This window comes from Amyelois transitella, chromosome 3 (genome assembly GCF_032362555.1).
Source record: "Amyelois transitella isolate CPQ chromosome 3, ilAmyTran1.1, whole genome shotgun sequence".
Lineage (NCBI taxonomy): Eukaryota > Metazoa > Arthropoda > Insecta > Lepidoptera > Pyralidae > Amyelois > Amyelois transitella.
The window spans coordinates 9995246-10018364 of record NC_083506.1 but is presented as its reverse complement, the minus strand read 5'-3'; the positions used below and the strand labels follow the sequence as shown (position 1 = coordinate 10018364).

The window sequence follows — 23119 nt, the reverse complement described above, 5'->3', positions numbered from 1 at the left end:
CAAAAAGTTTCCTTAAGGTTAAATGTACACATATAACTTCAAAACTTGTTCTAAGTTCCACTTGTTCAACACATGTTGGATCACAAACTCGGATTTGGATTAGTAATTCCGTGCAATATATATTCAAAGCCCAGGAATAGATTAAATGTAAATAAGTATTTTAAACAGAGCCGCATTCGTTCTGTCAGGCCACAAAGCGAACAAAGGACTTCATTACGTTCGCAATCCTAACAGACTGGAATTCCGAATCCCAAATAAAGTGGCGAATAATGGCGGCAAGACAAATGAAAACAAATAGGAAAAAAGCTCCAGTGATAAATTGCGAGCTTTCGCCTATAACCGTTTCTTTATTGCTCGGAAAACGTATAATGCCGTGTTTAGGATAATTGCTGGATTCCAAGGGCCATATTCATAATCCCAGTCACATTAAATACATTGGTTGATCGCATTGAAACGTTTCTAGGACTATCGCAACGCATGTTGTTTTGAAATTTTCGACATGAAAACCAATGTTTTGTTTTCAGCTTTAATTATTTTTATTATTTTCCCATAATGTTAATTCTACTTCAGCTATAAGGTAATAAATCGCCTAAAACAAAAAAGAAACACCCTCCGAAAAACCTCGTCTTTAAAACCTACTTAATTTAACATAAATTTACTTGTAAATCTCTTGCTAATCACCTGAAGCAGACGAGGCTTGACAAACGTACTCCGTGATAAATCGCTTGATTACTGCAAGTTGTGAGTGCCGTCACTTTGAGCTTGTTACCAAACTTGCAATCAGCGCTAATGACCTGTCTGCTCGAGCCGAGCTATGAACGTAATTCCCTCACATAGAAATTCAGAGGCTTATCGCTGAATGTATTGAACTAAACTTTTGCGCTTCTATTCAAATGCCACGCAACACGTATTGCATGACCGCCCTTTGCTTTGAGACATTCACTCTTTTGTCCATCCTGTCTCTTTTATCCATCCTTCTCTTGCTACCTCTTACTGAAATTTCTACGCTCCCAACCTCAAGACTCTAAAACTCTTGCAGATGAAATATAAGTTAACAATTATAAAAAGCTAATTGAAATAATAAAATATCTTATTACGTCACGACGCAAACGTGAGAAAGCCAAGAGGATGATGATAACACTTATAAATATTTTTTACAAACCTTTTACCATAATGGCTTCACTTGTTCCACCAAAAAAAATCTTCAGAAATAAGTAGGACCTAAAGCCGTATAAATCCAAACGTGAATTGATAATAAATAAAAAAAAACAGTTATAGACCGCAGATAATTCGCTTGAATTTCTTCCCACCTGCATTTCACGGTAGGTGTATTTCTGAACGATCCGCCTTACCGTCGAGTGGCGCGCCCTTCGTGAAACGATGTAACGCTGAGCGCCGAGCGATGCAAATGGCGCGTAAATAAAATACGAGCGCGCATTTCGTTCCGCTGGTGTCGTGATACACATCTGATATATGTTCTGTTATTTAAAGGACTGTTTATGTTAGGTAAACACATAGTATATGATTATAATAACCAGGTTGCCAGAAGTATACACACTTAACTGTAACTCACGGACGTTCTAGAGGCTCCTAAAAGTTTTGAAAGTACAAACTTATACGTACAAGCCTTAGCAAAACAGAATACTTGGCCAAGCCCAAAAACCATCGATTCCGATACAAAATTTGATGCAATCAAACGAGGCACCCATACGATACCAAGGTTTAACAAAAATTACAAATTCTGCCCACGTAAATACATCTTAACCGTACAGTATATGAATTTTAACAAGCAAACTCATGTGTTCTTCTTCAGAAATAAATAAACGTATACTATACTTATTGAAGTATTTGTCAAAATAAATGGTAATTTTTTTTACCTTCATCAACTCTTTTAGCAGTATAAACAATAGAGCTACATAATATAAATGTACCTATGTAAAGTATAACAATGATCCTCTACTCTTCCTAACAATGCTAATTGCTTAAGATCGGGATAATGACGTGGGCGGTAGGTTGGTGGTAAATAAAACCGTTATTACGTAACCCTGGCTCAGCTAGTGAACACACACCTACAGCTTCCGAAGTTTCTTTCTCGCCTGCCGAATGTATTTTACGTGAGCTACGTGATTCGAATTCAAATAGAAGCCAGCGGTGCTCTCAAGGCAATTCTGGAGACGGGATTAGGATTAAGGCGAACTGTCGATAATGCGGCTTAGCTTTATACACAGGAAACACTTTCAGGTCGTAAAGTAGGGTGTATAATGTTTCAAGTAGGTACAGTAGGCCACATAGATAGTGGATACTTTTCTATGGGGACTACTTAAAAAATCGGAAAAATATTCCGATTTAGGACTATTAATCAAGATTCTTACAGGCCAATCCTACTTTCTACAGATTTTTATTTCACAGCTGCTTGTGAGAAATGAGTTTCTCATTCTACATTAATCTAACCCCACATACCTAATAGATAACATCAACAGACCTTTAAAGTTATTAATTCGTTCATCGGCTTAAACTAATTATTAAACACTTCAATTATGAAACCACCTCCAGTTTCAGCTTAACCCATTCAATGTTTGTCTATGCATAATAGATAGGTTTCTTAATATAAAGTTATACAGTATAAGTTTTGAAAGGTTAGGTGTACGTAGCCAACACAGCACTGTCTGTAATAATTTATCTTAATCTATAAAAAAATTAATAACCTTAGTAACAAAGATGTTAATAATAATTATCGAATAATCAAGAAAGTTTAAATGGTGTTTCTATTACAGGAAGAAATCGAGGACCGACCTCGAGCTTCAACATTCCTTAGTTCTCTGGCGGACTACTCCAACACGATTCCAACAGCGTCCGCGGCAGATCCTGATGCCGCTAAGCCTGCGCCCCCCGCCCGTATGGGCACTCTCATAGGGGTCTACCTCCCCTGCATCCAGAACATCTTCGGTGTAATCCTCTTCATCCGTCTAACGTGGGTTGTGGGCACGGCGGGCGCTGTGCAAGGATTCCTCATTGTGCTAACGTGTTGTTGTACGGTAAGTTATTATAAACATGAAGCTCTTGTCCTATTGCCGATGGCCTACGTTACATCTTCACTTCTCTGGGGAAAGCCCGGGTTGCATCTGTGACCATGATCCTGATTTTCCATTGTACGTCGAAACGGCGGCGTGGAGTACGGCGGAAGACATTTTACGCGGATGAAACCGCAGGCGAAAGCTAGTTTTGTATAATATTATTAATCTAACAAATAATTTCCAGCAGTTTTGAACATCCCAAGTACAGTCTAAATAGCTCTAGTATAATCCATAAGTTTGTGTGATTCTTGGAGCGTGCGAAATGCGAATTCATGAGAACTTATGCAAAGTTTGCTCTCAATCGGGTAGAATTCTGGATTCCGGAATCTCATTTTAACTGATTGAAAGACTCCCGATTTAAGAAGCAGGAAACTGGTTGATAATAAATAAAGCTAAGTAATATCAATGTTCTCACATTTCTCTGTTGTCAACTAGGTTCAATAACTAATAGGCCGGCCACACATACATTTTTAAAACTTCGGTGTACATTTTAAATTTCCCACCATCTATATGTTGATTAAATTTGATACGGGTGACATGCTCTGCGACAGAGTTAGATTTCTCTAGAGACCACACTCCACACTCGCACGTCGATGCTGAATCTCAGATACGATGAAAAGTTCAATACAAAATAACGAATTCTGAACCTACATGTTTTTATATCGCGTGCTGTAACTGTAATAAATAGTCTGGCCTTGTTTCGGCAAGTTACCTTTACTACTTGTCAATATAATGTTGAAAGGCAGAAGATGTTACTAAGTGATATTCTTGTTGATATTCGTGCTTACATCAATGATAGGTGCGAGGGCAACATAGCCTAAGGCAATTATTAAACAAACCTTTCGGATATTATTATAGGACCTAAGAGAGTACGGGTATAAGACAGATTAACCTAAAATATCATTTGCTAAACGTAACTTCAAATTCTTTGTTTCCAGTACAATATTATATTACAGAATACATCATTACTCTTTTTCCAGACAATGTTAACAGCGATATCAATGTCAGCAATTGCTACGAACGGCGTGGTGCCAGCAGGGGGTTCCTACTTCATGATCGGTCGCTCCCTGGGCCCCGAGTGCGGCGGTGCAGTGGGCATGCTGTTCTACACCGGCACCACTCTGGCTGCAGCTATGTACATCGTTGGTGCCGTGGAGATTGTACTGGTGAGTACATTTAAGTCTGGTTTTCTAAAGCTAGGTAGTATAATCCCGACTGGATAGTAAAAATTTTCGACTACTCTAAAGCATTCTAGGGAGACTCTGCGTGAGACTGAACATGTCCGTTCATCTTATTGGTACTCGAACACAAGAATGGATGCATATAATTTTTTTAGCAATGAAAAAGCAATAGATACGAGAAAGACGTTATAATCAAAAAAGAGCATCATGCCGCGATAACCAGTCTACTTTCATCTAAGATCCAAATTCAATTACGAGAATAGAGGCGTGCTCGTCCACAGTCGTTCGTGTGTTGAATTCCGCACGCCCGCTAACTTGCTAACTTCCCGCCCCAATATAAAAGTGATTGTTAACACGCTTCGTACCTGCGATGAGAATATATGGACCTTGAACTCTAAAGGCGCCTATAAAACTAAACGAGCGCCTAGTTTATATTCCTAGGTTTTAGGAGCTGCAATTTAGATTGAATACGATCAGGTTGTAAAACACTTTAACTTTACCTTGAACAGTACAGCTACTAAAAAGTTTGTACTGTAGAAAATCAATAAAGAAGCATAATTTGCCCGAGTTCTTCTTCCTATCTTCCTATTCCTTTTTCTTCTTATCCCATTGTGCAATCTCTTCCGCCTGGAATAAGGCCGCCTTTTGTACCTTACCTTAACATAAGTTTAGGATAATTGTTATAAATTTATATGCAATAAAGGGTATTCCATTCTTATTTATGGAAGGCAAACAATGTTTGTGTAGTTAATTCTTAAAAGGAATTGAAAAGTTGAATTTGTATACGGTATAGGTATAGTCATAGCAAATTTTCAAAATTTCTTTGTCTTTTTATCACACAAGAGATGACCCAATAACAAATTTTCTTTCAGACTTACATGGCGCCTTCATTGTCCATATTTGGCGACTTCACCAAAGATCCTGAAGCAATGTACAATAACTTCAGAGTGTACGGCACCGGTCTTCTGATTGTGATGGGTATGGTCGTGTTCGTCGGAGTCAAGTTTGTCAACAAATTTGCCACGATCGCCCTCGCTTGTGTCATATTGTCCATAACTGCAGTCTACGTCGGTATTTTCGTCAACTTCAACGGAAATGATAAACTTCAGTAAGTTTTTAATTGTAAATCCGTTTTTGATCTTCACATTATTTCCACCAATAGTTTGATTCCGCTATAATTTTTCATCACATTCTCTGTATAGTAGATTTTTGCCGCAAATTACTCTTATACCTCTTCAAAAAAGGAATTACTGGTATATGATGTTACCGGAAAGCTACAGAGTGATAGAATGCATTGCAATCCCATGATGCGCTAACAATTACAAGAAGGGCACACCGGAGGGGTTTTAGTAGGTAGGCTAGCACACTGGTGGCCTGGAGTCCCACACTCTCCCGGGTAAAGGGAGGAGGGACCCGGGAGGTCGTTCATGAAAAGGATTCCCCGATCGAAAGCAAAAAATGGTATATGATGTTAAATTTCATTTCGCGTTTAAAACTGAACAATCATCACCCTTTTCAAATTCCTAATAATAAAACGAAATTTCACATGAAATATTTCATCTCTTCAATTAATATTTTACTTTTATTTTAGAATGTGCGTCCTTGGCAAACGATTACTCAAAGATATTCACATTAGTGATTGTGCTAAAAACGTCACGGGTCCGCTATACAAACTGTTCTGCCCTAACAACACTTGCGATCCTTACTTCTTGATGCACAACGTTAGCATCGTTCAAGGAATCAAGGTAAGTGATATGTTCACTTTTAAATAATAATTGATGTCATACTCGTATTTGAGCAATATTAGAAAACTTTACAGAGCTTTTTTTCAACACCAGATTGGGTTGGCCCTGGCTATTCAGCCCGTCTTTAGATGGACGAGATATTTTGAAGTCTTATCCGTTTTTATCATATTTTCAGGGATTATCTAGCGGTGTGTTTTTCGATAACTTGGAAGATTCATTTCTGCAATTAGGCCAATACATTGCTTATGGAAAGGAACCAGAAGATATTGAACAAATGGAACGCCCGACTTATAATCAAGTATATGCTGATCTTTCGACAACCTTTACCATCCTTATCGGAATATTTTTCCCTTCAGTGACAGGTAAGAGATAATTCTGCACACTTTTGTTTATTGTCACTTATCTACAACTGAAAAAAGTGATCGATAGCAGTGGTGCAAAGACTTTTGACTCTTTCAATATGTTATGTCACCGGGAGTATCAAAAATAATACTCAACAAATACTCATAACAAGTTTTCCTAAACTACTTCGGTCTAAAAGTAGTTTCAATTACAGGTATCATGGCTGGATCAAACCGATCTGGAGACTTGGCGGACGCACAAAAAAGCATCCCAATCGGAACCATCTGCGCAATCCTCACTACTTCAACCGTATATCTATCTTGTGTGTTGCTATTCGCCGGAACTGTAGACAATTTATTACTTCGTGACAAGTAAGTTTTATTACCTTCTCTGTCCCTTTTTCATTAAAGCACATTCATCTGTTTGTTTCGAGGCTCAGGAACTGCCCAAGATAACAAATTTAATTAACTGTATCTTCTTGATATTTCGTGACTGAAAAATAGTTTAATAAAATGAAAAAAAAAACAGTGTGAAGCTGAGGGAAAATTAAAAATAATTAAGAACTTACTTTCAGATTCGGTCAATCTATTGGAGGGAAGCTAGTAGTAGCGAACATGGCATGGCCAAACGAGTGGGTGATTCTGGTCGGTTCCTTCTTATCCACTCTTGGAGCTGGACTGCAATCATTGACTGGAGCCCCGCGTCTTCTTCAAGCTATTGCTAAAGACGAGATCATACCGTTCTTGGCACCATTTGCAGTTTCATCTAGCAGGGGTGAACCTACAAGGTGAGGAATCTATATTCATTATAACTTTCATGTTATTATGTAAACTGCTAATTTGAGTCTGACAATACTCATTAGGCTCATCGAACAGAAACCTAAATATAACAATACGAAATCAAATTTGAGAGCCAAATAAATATCTATGATAGCTTGTATATTCTTGTTTGATTAAATTCGCCGTTGTTATGCACTAAGTAAGTACAATAAATAAAAATAAATCATTTTTTTTTCTTTTGCTCGTTGTTCCCAGGGCCCTTCTTCTGACGATGCTGATCTGCCAGTGCGGTATCTTGCTGGGTAACGTCGACATCCTCGCGCCTTTGCTCTCCATGTTCTTCCTCATGTGCTACGGATTCGTCAATCTGGCTTGCGCGTTGCAGACCCTCCTGAAAACCCCCAATTGGCGTCCACGATTTAAATACTACCATTGGTAAGAGTTTCAATTATTAATTAATAATAAGATTCAAATGACAATAGGCACGTAGTTGTGTTTAGAAATTAAATTTGTAGAGGCATTATTACATGAACCTATTTGCTTCAGGTCTTTATCTCTCGCTGGATTGACACTATGCATCTCCATCATGTTTATGACGTCATGGTTCTACGCTCTTATTGCTATGGGTATGGCCGGCCTTATTTACAAATACATCGAATATCGCGGGTAAGTTTATTTTTCCGAATAACCTCAGAATGAAATATGTTTACAAAATAACTACATTTAATTTAGAGTTTCGCTTGATTTATTTAATGCGATGTATTTCTTATCCGAATTATTATTCGATAATTTAATTTTTTATGGTTAATCAATAAATATTTTGCAAATGAAAAAGATTAAATTACCCCTTTTTTAAAGTCCAAATATTGCAATCAGTTAATTTTGTATTTTTCTTTAAAGAAATTTACTCTACATTACATTTCAGAGCGGAGAAGGAATGGGGTGATGGTCTGCGAGGTCTTGCCTTATCAGCGGCCAGATACTCGTTACTGCGCTTGGAAGAAGGGCCCCCTCATACCAAGAACTGGCGGCCACAAGTGCTGGTGCTTGCAAAACTCAACAGCGATCTTAAACCGACCTATAGAAAGATGCTCGCCTTCGCAAGTCAACTGAAAGCGGGTACGTTACTCTTACCTTAATTTAAAAAAAAAATTGTATGTTCTAGGTCCTGCTTCTTCTTTTTCATCGTAAAATTATACCACTTTGAGCAATACATAGAAATTGGCGATCATGCACATTAAAGTTTAGTGTGTATAGGTATGTAGTTTAGTAACCAATAAGCGTAATACTTTATTGTATTGAGCAGTTAAGTAATTTTATTTCACACTATTTCCAGGCAAGGGTTTGACGGTCTGCGTGTCTGTGGTGGCGGGCGACTTTACTCGGCTGTCGAGCGAGGCACTCAGCGCTAAGCAGAATCTACGCAAGTGCATGGAGGATGAGAAGCTAAAGGGTTTCGTCGATGTGCTAGTGGCTCCAAATATCGCTGATGGACTTAGTCATTTGTAAGTGATCTAGCTCTACTCTGTTAATTAATTTTCAAATCTTTTATACTTTAATCCGTCTTCATCTGAACAATGTTTTTTTTCAGCGTACAAACCTGCGGTTTAGGTGGACTGAAGCCTAACACCGTGATCGTAGGCTGGCCTTACGGCTGGCGGCACTCGGAGGAGACTGCGGCGACCGAACCGAAATGGCACGGATTCTTACATACCGTACGCGCTGTGGCCGCGGCTCGTATGGCTCTCTTAGTACCCAAAGGAATTAACTTCTTCCCGGACTCCACCGAAAAGGTAAGGCTTTGAACGACCCAGCGAAAGTTGACTAGATACATATCTCACGTCATATATAGATACATATCTATATATGACGTGACGTATATATCACGTCATATATAGATACATATCTATATATGACGTGACACATGAGTCAAAAATCACAATAAAATTCAAAAAATTATTAGGATTCCACATTACAAAATCAAAATGGAAGTTTTTGTTAATATTTTATAGATATCTGGCAACATTGACATCTGGTGGATCGTGCACGATGGTGGTATGCTGATGCTCTTGCCGTTCCTGCTGAAACAGCACCGAACCTGGAAGAATTGTAAGATGCGCATCTTTACCGTAGCGCAGATGGAAGATAACTCCATTCAGATGAAGAAGGATCTGAAAATGTTCCTCTACCAACTCCGCATTGAAGCTGAAGTAGAAGTTGTTGAAATGGTAAGCCGTTTATTCAGACGATTTTGTCAAATGTGAATAACGTATAAATGAAAAGCTGAGACTTTAAAACTCAAAATATTATTGTACATGCAGAATTATGAGTTCCAGTGATCCACTGTATTGATAATCATAACCCAACTAACAAAGCAGACAAAGTATAATGTACTAGCTATTACCCGCAAGCTTCACCTACCTACAAAAGAATATAGGTATTTCGAAAATTTCACGGTAACTATAGGTTTTACCAGGATAAAAGATATAAGCTTCTCCAAACTCTGAATAATATTTACGCGAAATTTTAAGAACATTGGTTCGGCAGATTACGCATCAAGAGCTAACAAACAAATGTTCTTTTTACATTCATACTTTTAATTTGTATTGAAGCAGATGTAAAGATTAAATATTTTCAGACGGACAGCGATATATCCGCGTACACCTACGAGCGCACGTTGATGATGGAGCAACGGAACCAGATGTTACGGGAACTGAGGCTCAACAAGAAGGAAACGCTCGGCATGGTTTGTACCAACATTCGTTTCCTAAATCAGTTTTAATTTATGTAGGTTTTATCGAGACAATAATTGATATTTGGAGCTTGATGCCGCTTTATTGGCATTTCTTACTGATCTATAACATAATGCTCGTCCAAATTTAAAATGATGATGTTATAAGCAAGATTTTTTAAGAGAAGTTGAAAGTACTTGGAGCTCAATAAAACATTTTCACTAAGACATCCCTTGTTTATCATACTAAACGAACAAATAAAGCCTCATAATATTTATATTGTACAAGCTTTATAACCTATGTGCATAACTAACCTGATGTTTGTCTGTCGCTGAACACAGATGCAAAATTTCGTGGACTATCGTGAAAACGCTGAGGAGAAGTTGCCTCTGGTAAACGGATATAGTACCCCTTCGACAGAGTCCACTTTATTAGCTATTTTTAGTTTATTCTTTCCCGCATTGGCATCATTTGCACATTGAATGCGCAATTACCTTGAAACAATGTGTAAATGATTAAGTGTTTCTTTTATTAATGCTTGAAGGTGAAAAGAAATAGACCTACTAGGCCGTAACTTATAGCAATTACCAAAGGTCCTTATGCTACCTACTGTATTTTAATAAAAAATAGTTACCTTATTCCCTTTTTTCGTGTGTCGTAATTCTGAATAGTAAATTTTGTGTAAACACTTAATTTCTAAAGTTACGGTCTGAAAATACTTAGGTATTCCTGTTTATATTGGTTTAATTTTAGATATTTATTGATATATGTTCTTATTCCTCTCATCCACAAACATAAATCATTTCACGCCTTGGATGTTATCAGAATCATTAATGTTTCTTTTTGACATAAATTTGTAAGACATGATACATTTTTGCTTTTCAATGTTGTAGCCATTTTTTCATGACGCGTGATATTAAATAATTTTTCTTTTACTTCTTCTGGTATCTATATAAGTGTATAGCACTCATTTTCTTTACTAATGTGCACTATCCTTTACATATTTTAGATCAATGTTGTCGTAGGATCTCGATATGAGTTACGTTAGCTAATTCTTAGTTATTATATTACTTAAATAAATCAAAGCTACCACTTATAAGTGCTACGTTATATTCTAAATAAAAGGTATAAACTACTTTCGCATTGCTGAGTTGAGTATTTTCGCCAAAATTTCGCTTAATAGCATACACTTATAAAGCTAGTAAGCTATATAATATTGCGTTATTCATGTATATCTACTATTAACTTTAAATGCCAATCATAAAGCATTAATTACAAGTCTAATTAAATAAAAATCAATCTTAATTTTTTTACTTAAAATTTCATCGTTCGCTATTTTTCTTTTCTTTTAAATGGACCATCCATTTGTATAGAAATAGTTACTTATCTGCCCATAACCTACAGGTTCAAGCGATAGTGGACCATCATCATGCGGACGTGAAGACCGCAAGCAAGGTGCGCTTCGCGGAACCAGGCGCCGACCAACCACCTGAAGAGGCCCCATCCCCACCACTCTCCGATACTGAAGACAAAGACAAGGACAAAGATGACAAGGTGAAAATGTTGCCACTTATCAAAATGAATATTTCTTTGAAAAAATCTGCTGAATGTAATCAATTCTACTTATGTACTTACAAAACATTAGTTAAGCCTCTTTCCTTATTAAACCTGGGCTCTGAAATTAAACGATCACGGTCATTTTGATATGAAAATTCCTAATTGAATTGACACGAAACTAGCGTTAACTAGATTATACAGAGCAAAGCCCTCTGCGAAATAACTGAAAAAATATAGGGGCTATACATAAGATGAATTGAGTACATCTGCGTCAATTGTAAAAGAGATTTTACTGAGCGACCCGTTGATAAATACATAATAGATTTCTGAACATACATACATACATACATACATAAAATCACGCCTCTTTCCCGGAGGGGTAGGCAGAGACTACCTCTTTCCACTTGCCACGATCTCTGCATACTTCTTTCGCTTCGTCCACATTCATAACTCTCTTCATACAAGCTCGGCGGTTTCGGGTACTTTTGACCTGACCCTTTACCAGGACGTCCTTAATTTGATCAAGATACGTTCGTCTAGGTCTTCCCACTCCGACCTTTCCCTCCACACTCTCCTTGTATATCTGCTTAGTCAACCTGCTTTCATTCATCCTCTCCACATGACCGAACCATCTTAACATACCCTTTTCTATTCCTGTAACTACATCTTCTTTCACATCACAACATTCCCTTATCACGCTGTTCCTTATCCTGTCACTCAATTTCACACCCATCATACTCCTTAACGCTCTCATTTCCACTGCATTTATTCTGCTTTCATGCTTCTTTTGCCATACCCAACTTTCACTCCCATACATTAATGTCGGGACCAACACGCCCCTGTGCACAGCCAGTCGAGCCTTTTTGGATAGTTTCTGACTGCTCATAAAGGCATGCAAAGCTCCATTCACCATGTTCCCCGCGTTCACTCTCCTTTCAATATCACTATCATACTTGCCATCTGATGTAAACTTTGATCCTAGATATACAAACTCTTTCACTTGCTCCACTTTTTCTCCTCCAATCAAAATATTACATGCTGTCATTTCTTTCTCCATTTCAAAAACCAGTGTTTTAGTTTTACTTACGTTCACTTTCATTCCTTTCTCTTTTAAAGCTTCATGCATACAGTTTACCATCTCCTGTAACTCCTCCGCTGATGACGCCAGTATAACCTGATCGTCGGCATAGAGCAGACATTTGACGAGTAACTCATTCATCCTTAATCCACTTTTAGACTCTTTCAAATCTGTCAAACAGCTATCCATAAATAGGTTGAACAGCCACGGTGACGCAACACATCCTTGCCTAACGCCTTTCTCAATCTTAAACCACTCAGTGTGCGCTCCGTTTATCCTGACACAAGCACTCGAATCCTCATATAAGGATTTCAGTGCTCGTATTAAGAGACTGCTCACCCCATGCATAGAAAGTGCTGACCACAATTCATTCCTCTCAACTCTGTCATAGGCCTTTTCCAGATCTACGAATGTGCAATAGACTTTTTGACTCTTGGCCAAAAACTTTTCGGCTATGCACCGCAAGGAAAAGACCTGATCAGTACATCCCATTCCCTTTCGAAATCCCGCTTGAGCATCCCATATTTTGTCATCAGTAGATTTCTGAAGACGATGATTAATTGGTAGATAGTTTTTCAAGATAACTTTCATAAAGCCTTACATTTTCATTAAGTGACCACATTTCGATATTTTCATGCTTTATACGTCACTTTTAATTTATGTAATCCTAAATAATGTAATTATGTTCGATTTCTGATGTAAAGATCAACGTCTCGCTTAGAGGTTCTCCAATAGGCTTAAGGAAATACACACAGAATAATTAATTTATTAAAATAAATGATACAAAGTTGCGAAATTCTTCTATATACTTACCTAATTTACAAACAATCTCAACCAACCTTTTTATATTTTACTTCAATATGCTTTGGTTATTATACAATCAATACGATTTAAGCCCTATGATTTAATACCACCACCAAATAACTAAGAACGCTCAATTCAAGTTACCTAATAGGTACTAAAAATAATGACTATACGAGAGTAAAAAAAAATATTTCACTTAGCATAATGCATGTGATGAAGTTGCACAACTCTTATGCACTGATTTGCATCGATGTCTTATGTACCCATATATTTTTACACAAGAAAGTTAACTTTGAATTGCCATTTTGTATTACTTCTCTTAGGTACACGAAAATATGCAAGTAGCTATCTATGTATATATTATTGACGAGATTAAAACATCCACGTCTCTGCTCGAAATGTTTTAACAATTCGCTAGAAACTGTATTATTTCAATACATTTGAAAAGATTTCACTTTCTTTTCTCTCTTCACACTAGTTTCAAGTGGAAATGTTTAATTTAATAATCATCTTATAAGCTACTGCACAAAAATCGCTTTTCTAAGTCACTTCCATATAATTTGCATGAAAATATTTCCTGGTGCCATAACTTCAATTTGAGTGATCTACTATTTTTTCTTTAATTATATGGATGCGGCAAATACCTATACAGCCAATGAAATGGCACACGAATATGCACCGCTACACCATCTCATTACTTTTATTTTCTAATTTGTATATCTAATCATATCTTACTTATATCACCAACGAGTCCTAGCGAATTTACACACGGTGGTCATATGTTTGCCAATGATTTCATCCACGTTGATTTGTTCACTTTAGTTCGTTTGGTTGTTCACTTAGCTAAGAGATTGGATGTTTGAATGTCCGTAGTGAGTTAACGTTTAACAATTAATATAATATATGACATCCCGTGTTTTATTCGCCTTGAATCCGTCATGTGCAACTGTCGGTGCGCGATTCAAAATTCCACTTTGAAACGGGATACAATTGGGGTAAATTAGGACGACTTTCGGAGTAGTTTGTTGCACATAATCGATTCAATGTGGGACTCGCCCGATGAACGGTCGCAGTGTGAGGGAGACGCCTCGCCCACGCCTGAAGCTGACAAGCACAAGGAGAACCTCAGCAACCCCAACGGAGACGCGCTCAAACCGAAACCCAACATGGCGGACATCACGCCGTAAGTTCTTATATTTTTTTTCTTTCTCAGCTGCCGAAGGTAGATAAACTCGACCATCTTTGACGCTGTATTATGTGGATATTGGACTAAGTTTATCTTCCTTCGACTGTTCATTAAAAAATTATGGAATTATGCTCCTAAGCTCAAGTTAACCAACTATTTTTGTTTTATTATTGTTGTATTAATAACCTGTAAAATGCTAACAACGAAACTCATGCAACACCTTACCTTGTCGGGGGATGTACATTTTTTATTCGTTCTTTGGGGAGTGCTGGGGAGTAATATGAATCAATTTCTCGAAATTCCAACAGAATCTGAAAAGTAAAACGAAACGCGTACTAACCGCGTACACAATCTAAATATATCAATTGAACCCAATTATTATTCGGATGTATCACCATTTCACTAAAAATATAACCCATATCCGTATGGTGCAGTGACGAAGGCACAGTGCGACGAATGCACACGGCGGTGAAATTGAACGAGGTGATCGTGACCCGCTCGCACGACTCGCAGCTGGTCATCCTGAACTTGCCCGGACCGCCCAGGGACACAAAGTTCGAGAGGGAGTCCAATTGTAAGCATTACATCATTTATTTACTTCTGCCTTCTTCTTCTTACTGCCTTTCATCGGAGATCAAACCATAAGCACCTCATACATTAGGGAAACTGAACGAGGTGATCGTGACCTACGCGCACAACTCGCAGCTGGTTGTCCCAAACCTATCCGAAACGCCCAGGGACACTAAGTTCGAGATACGAGTCCAATAGTTATTACTATTTATTAACTTTTTACTCCCATGCATTGAAGACCAAACCAAGCACTGAATGCGCTAGTCATACTGAAGTTTGAAAGGAAGTCCTATTGTTAGCATTACGTTTTAACTATACTTTTGTATTCGAGTCGAAGCGTGGAACGCTACATACAGACAGCAGGGTTTAAAAAGCATGGCCGGTGGATGCCTTGAAAGGCGACAAGTGAATTACAAGCTCTAACGAGGCGATTCCTGCACAAATTTTGTCAAAACTTTTCACGAAGCCAAGCTTTGATTTAGATTATAAATGTAAAGATAATAATGTTTCTGAAATTTAAAAAAACATTTCTTAAATCCCAACCCTCTTTGAAATACTAATTAATTTCTGTTGACCACAGACATGGAGTTCCTAGAGGTACTGACAGAAGGTCTGGAAAAGGTGTTGATGGTACGTGGAGGCGGTCGCGAGGTTATCACCATCTACTCGTGAACGCGCACCGCACGCGCATCCTTATTCGCACGATCTCTCGAACTGTTAGTGCTAGCTATGCCAGCTACTGCGCCTGCGAGCGCCCTTATGAAATGTCTTTGTGATTCTATTATAACTATTAGTGCTCTATTTTGAACATTCGATTAGTCGAGTTCGTGTCTCGTTGCTCGTCTCGTTACAATCGCATAATTGCCCTCGAAAGACTGCCGAGACGAACGTTTCGTTCCATTCGTTTATAAATATTGTATTTTCTTACGATTGCGTATTATATTAACATTCGTTTGAATTGTATAATGTTAGCTGACAGTTTTGTTGAATTTGCTGTTTAGAGTGATGTGTTATTTGAAATTTATTCACTGTTGTATAGATATGTATGGATAAATGTATGTATGAATCTAATGATGAGCCTTAAACTATCGGTCATTAGTTCTAAGTTGGTTTTGTTACATAGACTAGGGCTAGAATTTAATTTAAGTATCTCAATATCTTTTGGTTACCGATATTGTCATTATTTTTATTTTGTGGTCGACGTTCACTTTAATTAAGTGCCGATCGTTTATTAATATTTTTTATATTTGTTTTTATAAATGTTAAAAACGTAGATACTTTGTAAGCATATACATTTATTAAAGAAAATCATAAAGATTTTTATCGATAAAAATATATTTTGTAAATAAAATTATTCTGTTTTAAGTCGTGGTTCTAAGACTTTTACATCTGCTCAACTTAAAACTTACCGTGGAACTGAACATGAAAATACACCTTTTCGTATTCTCCAGCTGGCGTAGACGTGGTTAAATTACTTTTAATAAAGCAATCGTAATTCTAGTCACTTTTGACTTTAATGATCTTGAAGGAAAATTAGTGGAAATACCAAAAAATACTTGTTACATCTCCTTTTAACGCATGTACAATATTACTACTAATGAATTTAAAATAATGTAGGTATCCAAAGATCCTCAGGGTTTTATGGTGAGTAGATTCAACTGTCGCAAGTAAAATATAAAAAAAGGAAATGAAACGAATGTAAAATGTTGGAAATTTAAGATTTGACGCCGAGGCGAGTAATGCGCGTGATTATTGTGGAAACTCTCCACGGAGAAGATAACTCTGAAGTGTGAACTTTGGAACTCGTTACGCACATTCGCGTAGTTAGACATTTTCTTACTGTGATCGTTTATATAAAATTTCATCTTGTCAACATTTATTTTTAACTTCACTTAGGTTAATGGAAACGCGTCTGCAATAAGAAAACCTACAATTTGTAGATAGCCTTCATTTTTGCCACAGAAACTAATAAAAATCTACAAAATTATTAGATATAAACTTCGATAAAATTAGAATATTGACAAGTTGTAGCAATTGAAAAGTACACAAGGTTTAATAGAAATCGCTTTAAAAAAATATGATCTTTATAAAAAAGTACGCGTTAGTTTTATTTGCGACTAATGTCTCATTTATCATTAATGACACCAAATACCATGAACGTGTAGTTTTAAGAATTCATTAAATAATTCTATTTGAACGAGTAGTACACTCGTACATTTTGTGTAAAATAAAACTTGTCAATTTTAATTTCAAAACCATTTCCATTACCAAAATTTAAAAATATTTGATATGCCTAACACATCATTCGCCTGGTGTTATTCCCGGTCACCTCTTCATTATTTGAGATGCCCTATTTAACATGCTTTGAAATCACCGATTTGAAATCAACGATAAAATCAAAAGAATACGTTTCGTCGAGTCTATTGAAATTAACATACAAATACATTTTGAGATTTACTACCTATATTTTATAATAATTAATTAAGTACTTACACATTTATTTACCATTAAAAATATTCAAACCCAACTTATACTTTTTCAATAGGTACGACAGCAAATCTTTATGTCTGCTATAGCGGAGCGCACATATTTCTTTCATTTTGGTAATGGCATACGTTTAAGAATTATGATAATTACATATAATAAAGAATATTAGGTAACTGCCAAATAGGAATCGGTGTTGTAAAAATATCCTAGTCCATAAGTGAAATACCTTCATAACTTTCCTAATATTTATGCAGTCTCATAAATATTTCATAATTATTTCCACCTACTATCAAGTTGCGCGAGATTAATAGTTTATTAAATATCAAGCTGCATTGAGTCTAAGTATCCAACACAGATTTTATTGATGATTATTTCGCGACAAACCTAACTTCGCAATCATGTGCAATTTGGGAATATGCTTCAACAAACAATTGTCTTGAAAGGAACTTTAGTGCATGATGTTATTTAAATGATTAAGTAGCAGATAGAGAAATCATAGTGAAAATAATACCAATTTTAATTGGTAATATTATATGACAAGACAGGTTTCTTTGCCATGTTGGAGTTTTAGAACATGAGAATAAAATGAAAATTTTCGATTTAGTATTTATGAAAATTAAAAATTGAAAATAATGTTATTTAATCCCTGTGTCTCGGTGCCATCAAAATATTAAAAGTAAGTAAATTCTAATGGAAGGAAAGGTCTTCATATTGTGGTGCAGTGTATGAGTTCGAATATTACGTGCCAGTGAGATTTCACTTAATCAAATTAAGTATAAATCATTCAAAATTATTTATTAATAGATTACTCACGTCGTAACGGCTTTGAGTTGTAATATTCATAATCACGTAGTGATACAAATTCAGACAAAATTATAGAAATAGTTACATATCTTCCTTTTCAAATAGAAAATTATCTTTATACTGTTTATGCCTATTAATAGGTAGGACGATATTTATTTGAAATATAAATTTATTTACTAATTGGTAATTGGATTCCCAATGATATATTTAATATTTACTGAATTACTTGGCATAGTATTTATTGCTAAAAATTACATCTATATTTAAGACAAATTAAACAACTTTTCAGAAGCTTAGATGCTCGGAAATATAATGTTATAAATTGTATACTGTAACAGTTTATAATTATATGATTTAAAGCTGTGGATGAGAAGCTATCACAGCAAAAAACATTCCATGCCTTGAACAAAGATGATCTGCAATTGATACGTGGGTCGCTTATAATTTAAGAGCGATCTTATTAATTGATACATAATATTTTAATCCGTAGAAAAATACTTTCTAAATAAGAGTCAGTAATTAGTAATAGAAATCATCTTAATATACGAAGTTCACTTTTTACTGGATCTTTAGAATTCTGGCTGGGTGGGAATTTATCTCAATATGAACTATAGGTACAAATAGGATTCTTCTGAAGCGCTGTCATTCAGTAAACACAAACGAGTGCCAAACCTCATAATTATTATCTCCATTCAACTACAAACTCTTTGGCAATACTAAGGCGTAGGATACTAAGTACCTAGACTAATTAAGCAGTCATCTTTCAATAAATTTCGGTAATATACCTTATAATCATAATAGCTTTGGATTAACATTGAGTGTTAGAGATGTCACGTTACTAACATAGTTGTAATTCAAGAAATGCACATAGGTACATAGATAACCTATTTCAAATAGATTTAAAATCGTGTTCGTTAATTCAATCGTACATTTAAGCCTTATTCGGAGCCAGTATAGTTATGTAATTGCCATCGGGTGTATCTTATGTCAATCTGATGTTTTGGCAGTCTACAATCATGACAATTTCCTTCTCGTAATAAAAATACCTAACTTAATTATGGAATGAGTGACGAATAATCCTAAACGTTCTAAAAGTATATCCTAGAAGAATTAACTCATTTTGTAACACGGATTTTCACAAAGCATTTTTCGACTGCCTTTTCAATAACTATGATGGCAAATGTAAATTTCCTTCAGTTGAGGAACATAAAAATTAATATAAACGTATTGTTTCCGAAAAATAACTTTGTTATTTTTACATCTATTATATCATTACAAACCATCTCAACTGACGGGAATTAGTATGAAAAATACTGTCGAGTGTCAAGTTTATTGATGTAAAATTATGTATTTTAGATTTTAGGCTGTGAGTCAGCGTAAACACATTCTTTACAATTAAATTCAGGCTAGAGTTGCTGTGATACACCATTATGGCTATAAATTATTATGTAGTCATTTCTGGCTATGGGTAATCAATGGAAATAACGTCGTAACGTTAAAAGCCATTTTCTATCTGTGATTTCACTGACGTGTAGTGCACCTTCAGGCCATCTGAAAAACTTTGGAAACCCACTAGCCACGCTGGCATTTGGGTATTGAGCTCATGAAACATGGTTTCCCCCATTGTATATTAATACTCTCATATTCAATTGACATTTTTCAGTACCTTTGTAACTAAAAACTATCTTCGCATTCATGTTATCAGACTACCTAATACACCGACAGAATTCAGCGCCACAGCGCGACAATCTAGTTTTAACTGTTTACTAAATATTTTGGTCTGGAACGAGTTTTTATTAGAAATATATTTCGAAATGTAAAAGTTGTTTAAGAAATTATTAAAGTATTCAAATAATAATTCTAGAGAATTAGCCAGTGAGTAAATTTAAGAGAAAGATGTTATGAGTATAATAAAATAAACTAATGATAAAATACTTCAATCATTTCATTTTGATTTACCCTAGAAATCTTTGGTCAATTTAAATAAAAATACACACAATTTTTATTACATAAATAAATTTATTAAGTCATAAACTGTACATATCCCAAAGACTAAGACTAGAATTATATTTATCATATTTTTTATACTTAATATAACACATTTTATGATCATTATTATTTTGGTATATTTATACTATTATCACATTCATTTTAGGCACAGTTGGTACAATATATAACTAGGTACATTCCATCATCACATAATCTTATTAAATATATATTAATATATTGAATAGACATTCTTTTCTATCACATTCATATCAGTTCCCCACTCTACATACATGGCTCGGCATTATTTATGCTCTCAATGAGATACTTCTTCAGATCACTACTATTATATGAAGTATAAAATTGACTAAGTATTGAATACTTGAGACTAACTACTCGCATCCCTAATATTTTAAGATGTTTTTTCCGCATCATTTGAGGACCAACGAGTTGTTCATTATCAGAGCAATAATGATCAGGCAAGTGAATTAAAATAGCTATATTCTCATTTTTTACAGATTTGGACTTCCAGTTGGGAGTATTTGTGTCCAAACTAGCCGGATGTATCATAACATCTATGAGATAAGTCTCATCTGCACAAAATCGTGGAAGCAATACTGCCGTGGACACTTTATTAGTATCACCTGCCACATCAATGATACTCTCCATAATTTTATCAACTACATTTTTTATTCTAGTGTCCTGTTTCAAAGACTGGTACCAATGATCCTTTGGTATCAGAGGTCCTGTATACTGTCCACATTCTAAGGACAATGCAGTATCAATCAAATGCAATTTCCTAAATGTTTCTGGGTTCACTTTAACCAAATACTCCGGACTACAAATTCTGTTGACTAATTTGAATGGATATTTTCCCACATAAAGAAATGATAGAATTATTGAGCATAAATTGTCAGAACTTACTTTATGAAAATTATCAAATACTACATGCTCTGCCAGCTCCCAAAATATTTCCTTTGTTGAGTATGATAAAAACCCAAAGGGAAAAATGAAAGACTTCATAAAGCTTGGTGGCAAATTTGTGCAATTCAACAAAAAATACTCCATTGAAGCTTGCAATATTTGTTCACTTCGGATATGGAATTGCATGCAATGGTTCAAAATACCTACAACAAGCACATGTGACTCAATCTTTGAACTTTTAAGCTTCATGTATTTCTCTAATGCTCTCTGAATTTGATTATCTGTATAGTTCAACCTTGTTATTTTTGTAATAATATCCAATAAAGAGTCTTCGTCTAATGCATGTATGTTCAAATGCAGCCATGTACCTACTATGATAAAAGTCTGCATGGAAGAATATTTTTCGTCAACAAAAGCACTCAGTATGTCTTGCATAACTGGCACTTTTATCTTATCCCACAGCTGAGATAACTTTTGCTCTAATAAGGTTAATAATATTCTTTTACTCACCTTCAACCCAGACAAAATAGAGAAGATTTGACCAATGTTTTCTTCATTTATATCTCCTTCTCTCTGAATGAAACCAACCCATAGTTTGTCAATAGTTGTAGAATACTGTGGGACAGTCTTATTTTCAATAAGAAACGTAAGGAACGTACAAATTTGTTCTACATCTAGTTTATTATCAAGTGTTCGAAAGAGAAGTTCATCACAAAACTTAGATTTATAGGGTTCCATGAATAAAGAAGTTGATTGTATGATATTCAGTATTGTCTGAGTGTCTTCTGTTTTTAAAACAACTTTAATTAACTTATCTAAAATAGCTCCTTTTGCCAAATTGATGTGCATATTTTTTGATTCCTTATCTATCCCACTAGGATTATTTTCCAGATATTGTATTCTCTCCATAGCACCAAGAGCAATATTTGGGGTTATTTTGGTACATTTTGACAGCAAAGAAAAAACGTCGCGAAGATCCACACATTGTCTGAACTCTGCTTGAATAAGTTGGTAACTTATTGATTCGTTTTTACTCTTCGTAGAGACCTGAAGGTCCGGCTCTTCTAGTTCCACATTTTTCCATTTTCTCACTACAACAGGCAGCTCTTGAACATTAAAACCGTTCTCAACTAAAATCGTACTGCTGATAAACTCGGTATCATTACTCCTGTCGCCGCTAAAGGTACGACGAAACGCATTGCACATGTTATATGTTAATGCGTTATTTTTTGACAACAAATACTTTCGTAAGACTAAAGTCATTTTTATAAACAGACTATTATTAATATTTACAATAAAACTAAAAGTACAGTAATAAATTTTTATAAACCATACAACGAGCAAAAAAACAAAGCTATTGACTTGACGTGAAAACACTAAAACAGAGCTTCAAATTGACAAACTAATGACATTTGAGATTAATTGACAGTGCAGGTAGTACATGATCGATATTTTTTTAAGGCACGGTCAACAAACTCCAAAGCAAAAGTCTGAGGATGTCAGTTACGTAAAAAACAAAAGTATGCTGGATTGAACAAAATTTCAGTTAGTTTAAGGCCCCCATTTGAACGCTTTTTGATAATGGTAAGCGCCTCCTAAGAAGAGACTCTGTTTGAATATTTCTGAATTAAATTGTTATCATCCTTGATTCACTCGCCCTTCGCGTAACTGTCGGTCTCCGCATCGGGGCTGAAGCTGTGTTTCTTGTGGAGCTTCCGTAGATCGCCTCGACTACCACGGACTCTCTTGCGTCTCGGGTGCCATATTTACTTACATACTCTTTTATCTAGTCCAGAGTATAGACGTCTGTGGCAAATCGGCTTTTGTCAAGAGTAGTTACACTGTCAACTGTCACCCTAAACAATATAAA

At 35.8% G+C, this 23119-nt stretch overlaps 2 protein-coding genes across 6 annotated transcripts in view; one reads left to right on the top strand and one right to left on the bottom strand.

Moving 5' to 3' along the window:
- Window positions 1-20273, top strand: part of LOC106140135 (solute carrier family 12 member 6) — a 292621-nt gene extending 272348 nt beyond the window's left edge. For all 5 annotated transcript variants that reach the window (XM_060948205.1, XM_060948209.1, XM_060948198.1 and 2 more), the window contains 18 exons: window positions 2775-3035; window positions 4055-4240; window positions 5128-5363; window positions 5847-6000; window positions 6176-6362; window positions 6557-6713; window positions 6917-7129; window positions 7377-7556; window positions 7668-7787; window positions 8047-8240; window positions 8458-8626; window positions 8713-8914; window positions 9134-9349; window positions 9760-9867; window positions 11258-11407; window positions 14366-14475; window positions 14913-15052; window positions 15629-20273. In XM_060948205.1, coding sequence (XP_060804188.1) covers window positions 2775-3035; window positions 4055-4240; window positions 5128-5363; window positions 5847-6000; window positions 6176-6362; window positions 6557-6713; window positions 6917-7129; window positions 7377-7556; window positions 7668-7787; window positions 8047-8240; window positions 8458-8626; window positions 8713-8914; window positions 9134-9349; window positions 9760-9867; window positions 11258-11407; window positions 14366-14475; window positions 14913-15052; window positions 15629-15720 — 3075 coding nt within the window. In that variant the 3' untranslated portion in view covers window positions 15721-20273. The remainder of the gene's footprint in view (window positions 1-2774; window positions 3036-4054; window positions 4241-5127; window positions 5364-5846; window positions 6001-6175; window positions 6363-6556; window positions 6714-6916; window positions 7130-7376; window positions 7557-7667; window positions 7788-8046; window positions 8241-8457; window positions 8627-8712; window positions 8915-9133; window positions 9350-9759; window positions 9868-11257; window positions 11408-14365; window positions 14476-14912; window positions 15053-15628) is intronic.
- Window positions 20274-21327: 1054 nt separating this feature from the next.
- On the bottom strand, window positions 21328-22628 carry LOC106140100 (uncharacterized). Its single transcript, XM_013341630.2, has 2 exons — window positions 21760-22628; window positions 21328-21452 (listed from the first exon to the last, which is right to left on the bottom strand). The coding sequence occupies exons 1-2, from the start codon at window positions 22510-22512 to the stop codon at window positions 21444-21446; spliced, it is 762 nt and encodes a 253-aa protein (XP_013197084.1). The 5' UTR covers window positions 22513-22628; the 3' UTR covers window positions 21328-21443.
- Window positions 22629-23119: the final 491 nt, after the last annotated feature.

Bases quoted from the DNA above. Each gene is read 5' to 3' on its own strand.
- LOC106140100 (XM_013341630.2), bottom strand. From the start codon at position 22,512: ATGACTTTAGTCTTACGAAAGTATTTGTTGTCAAAAAATAACGCATTA.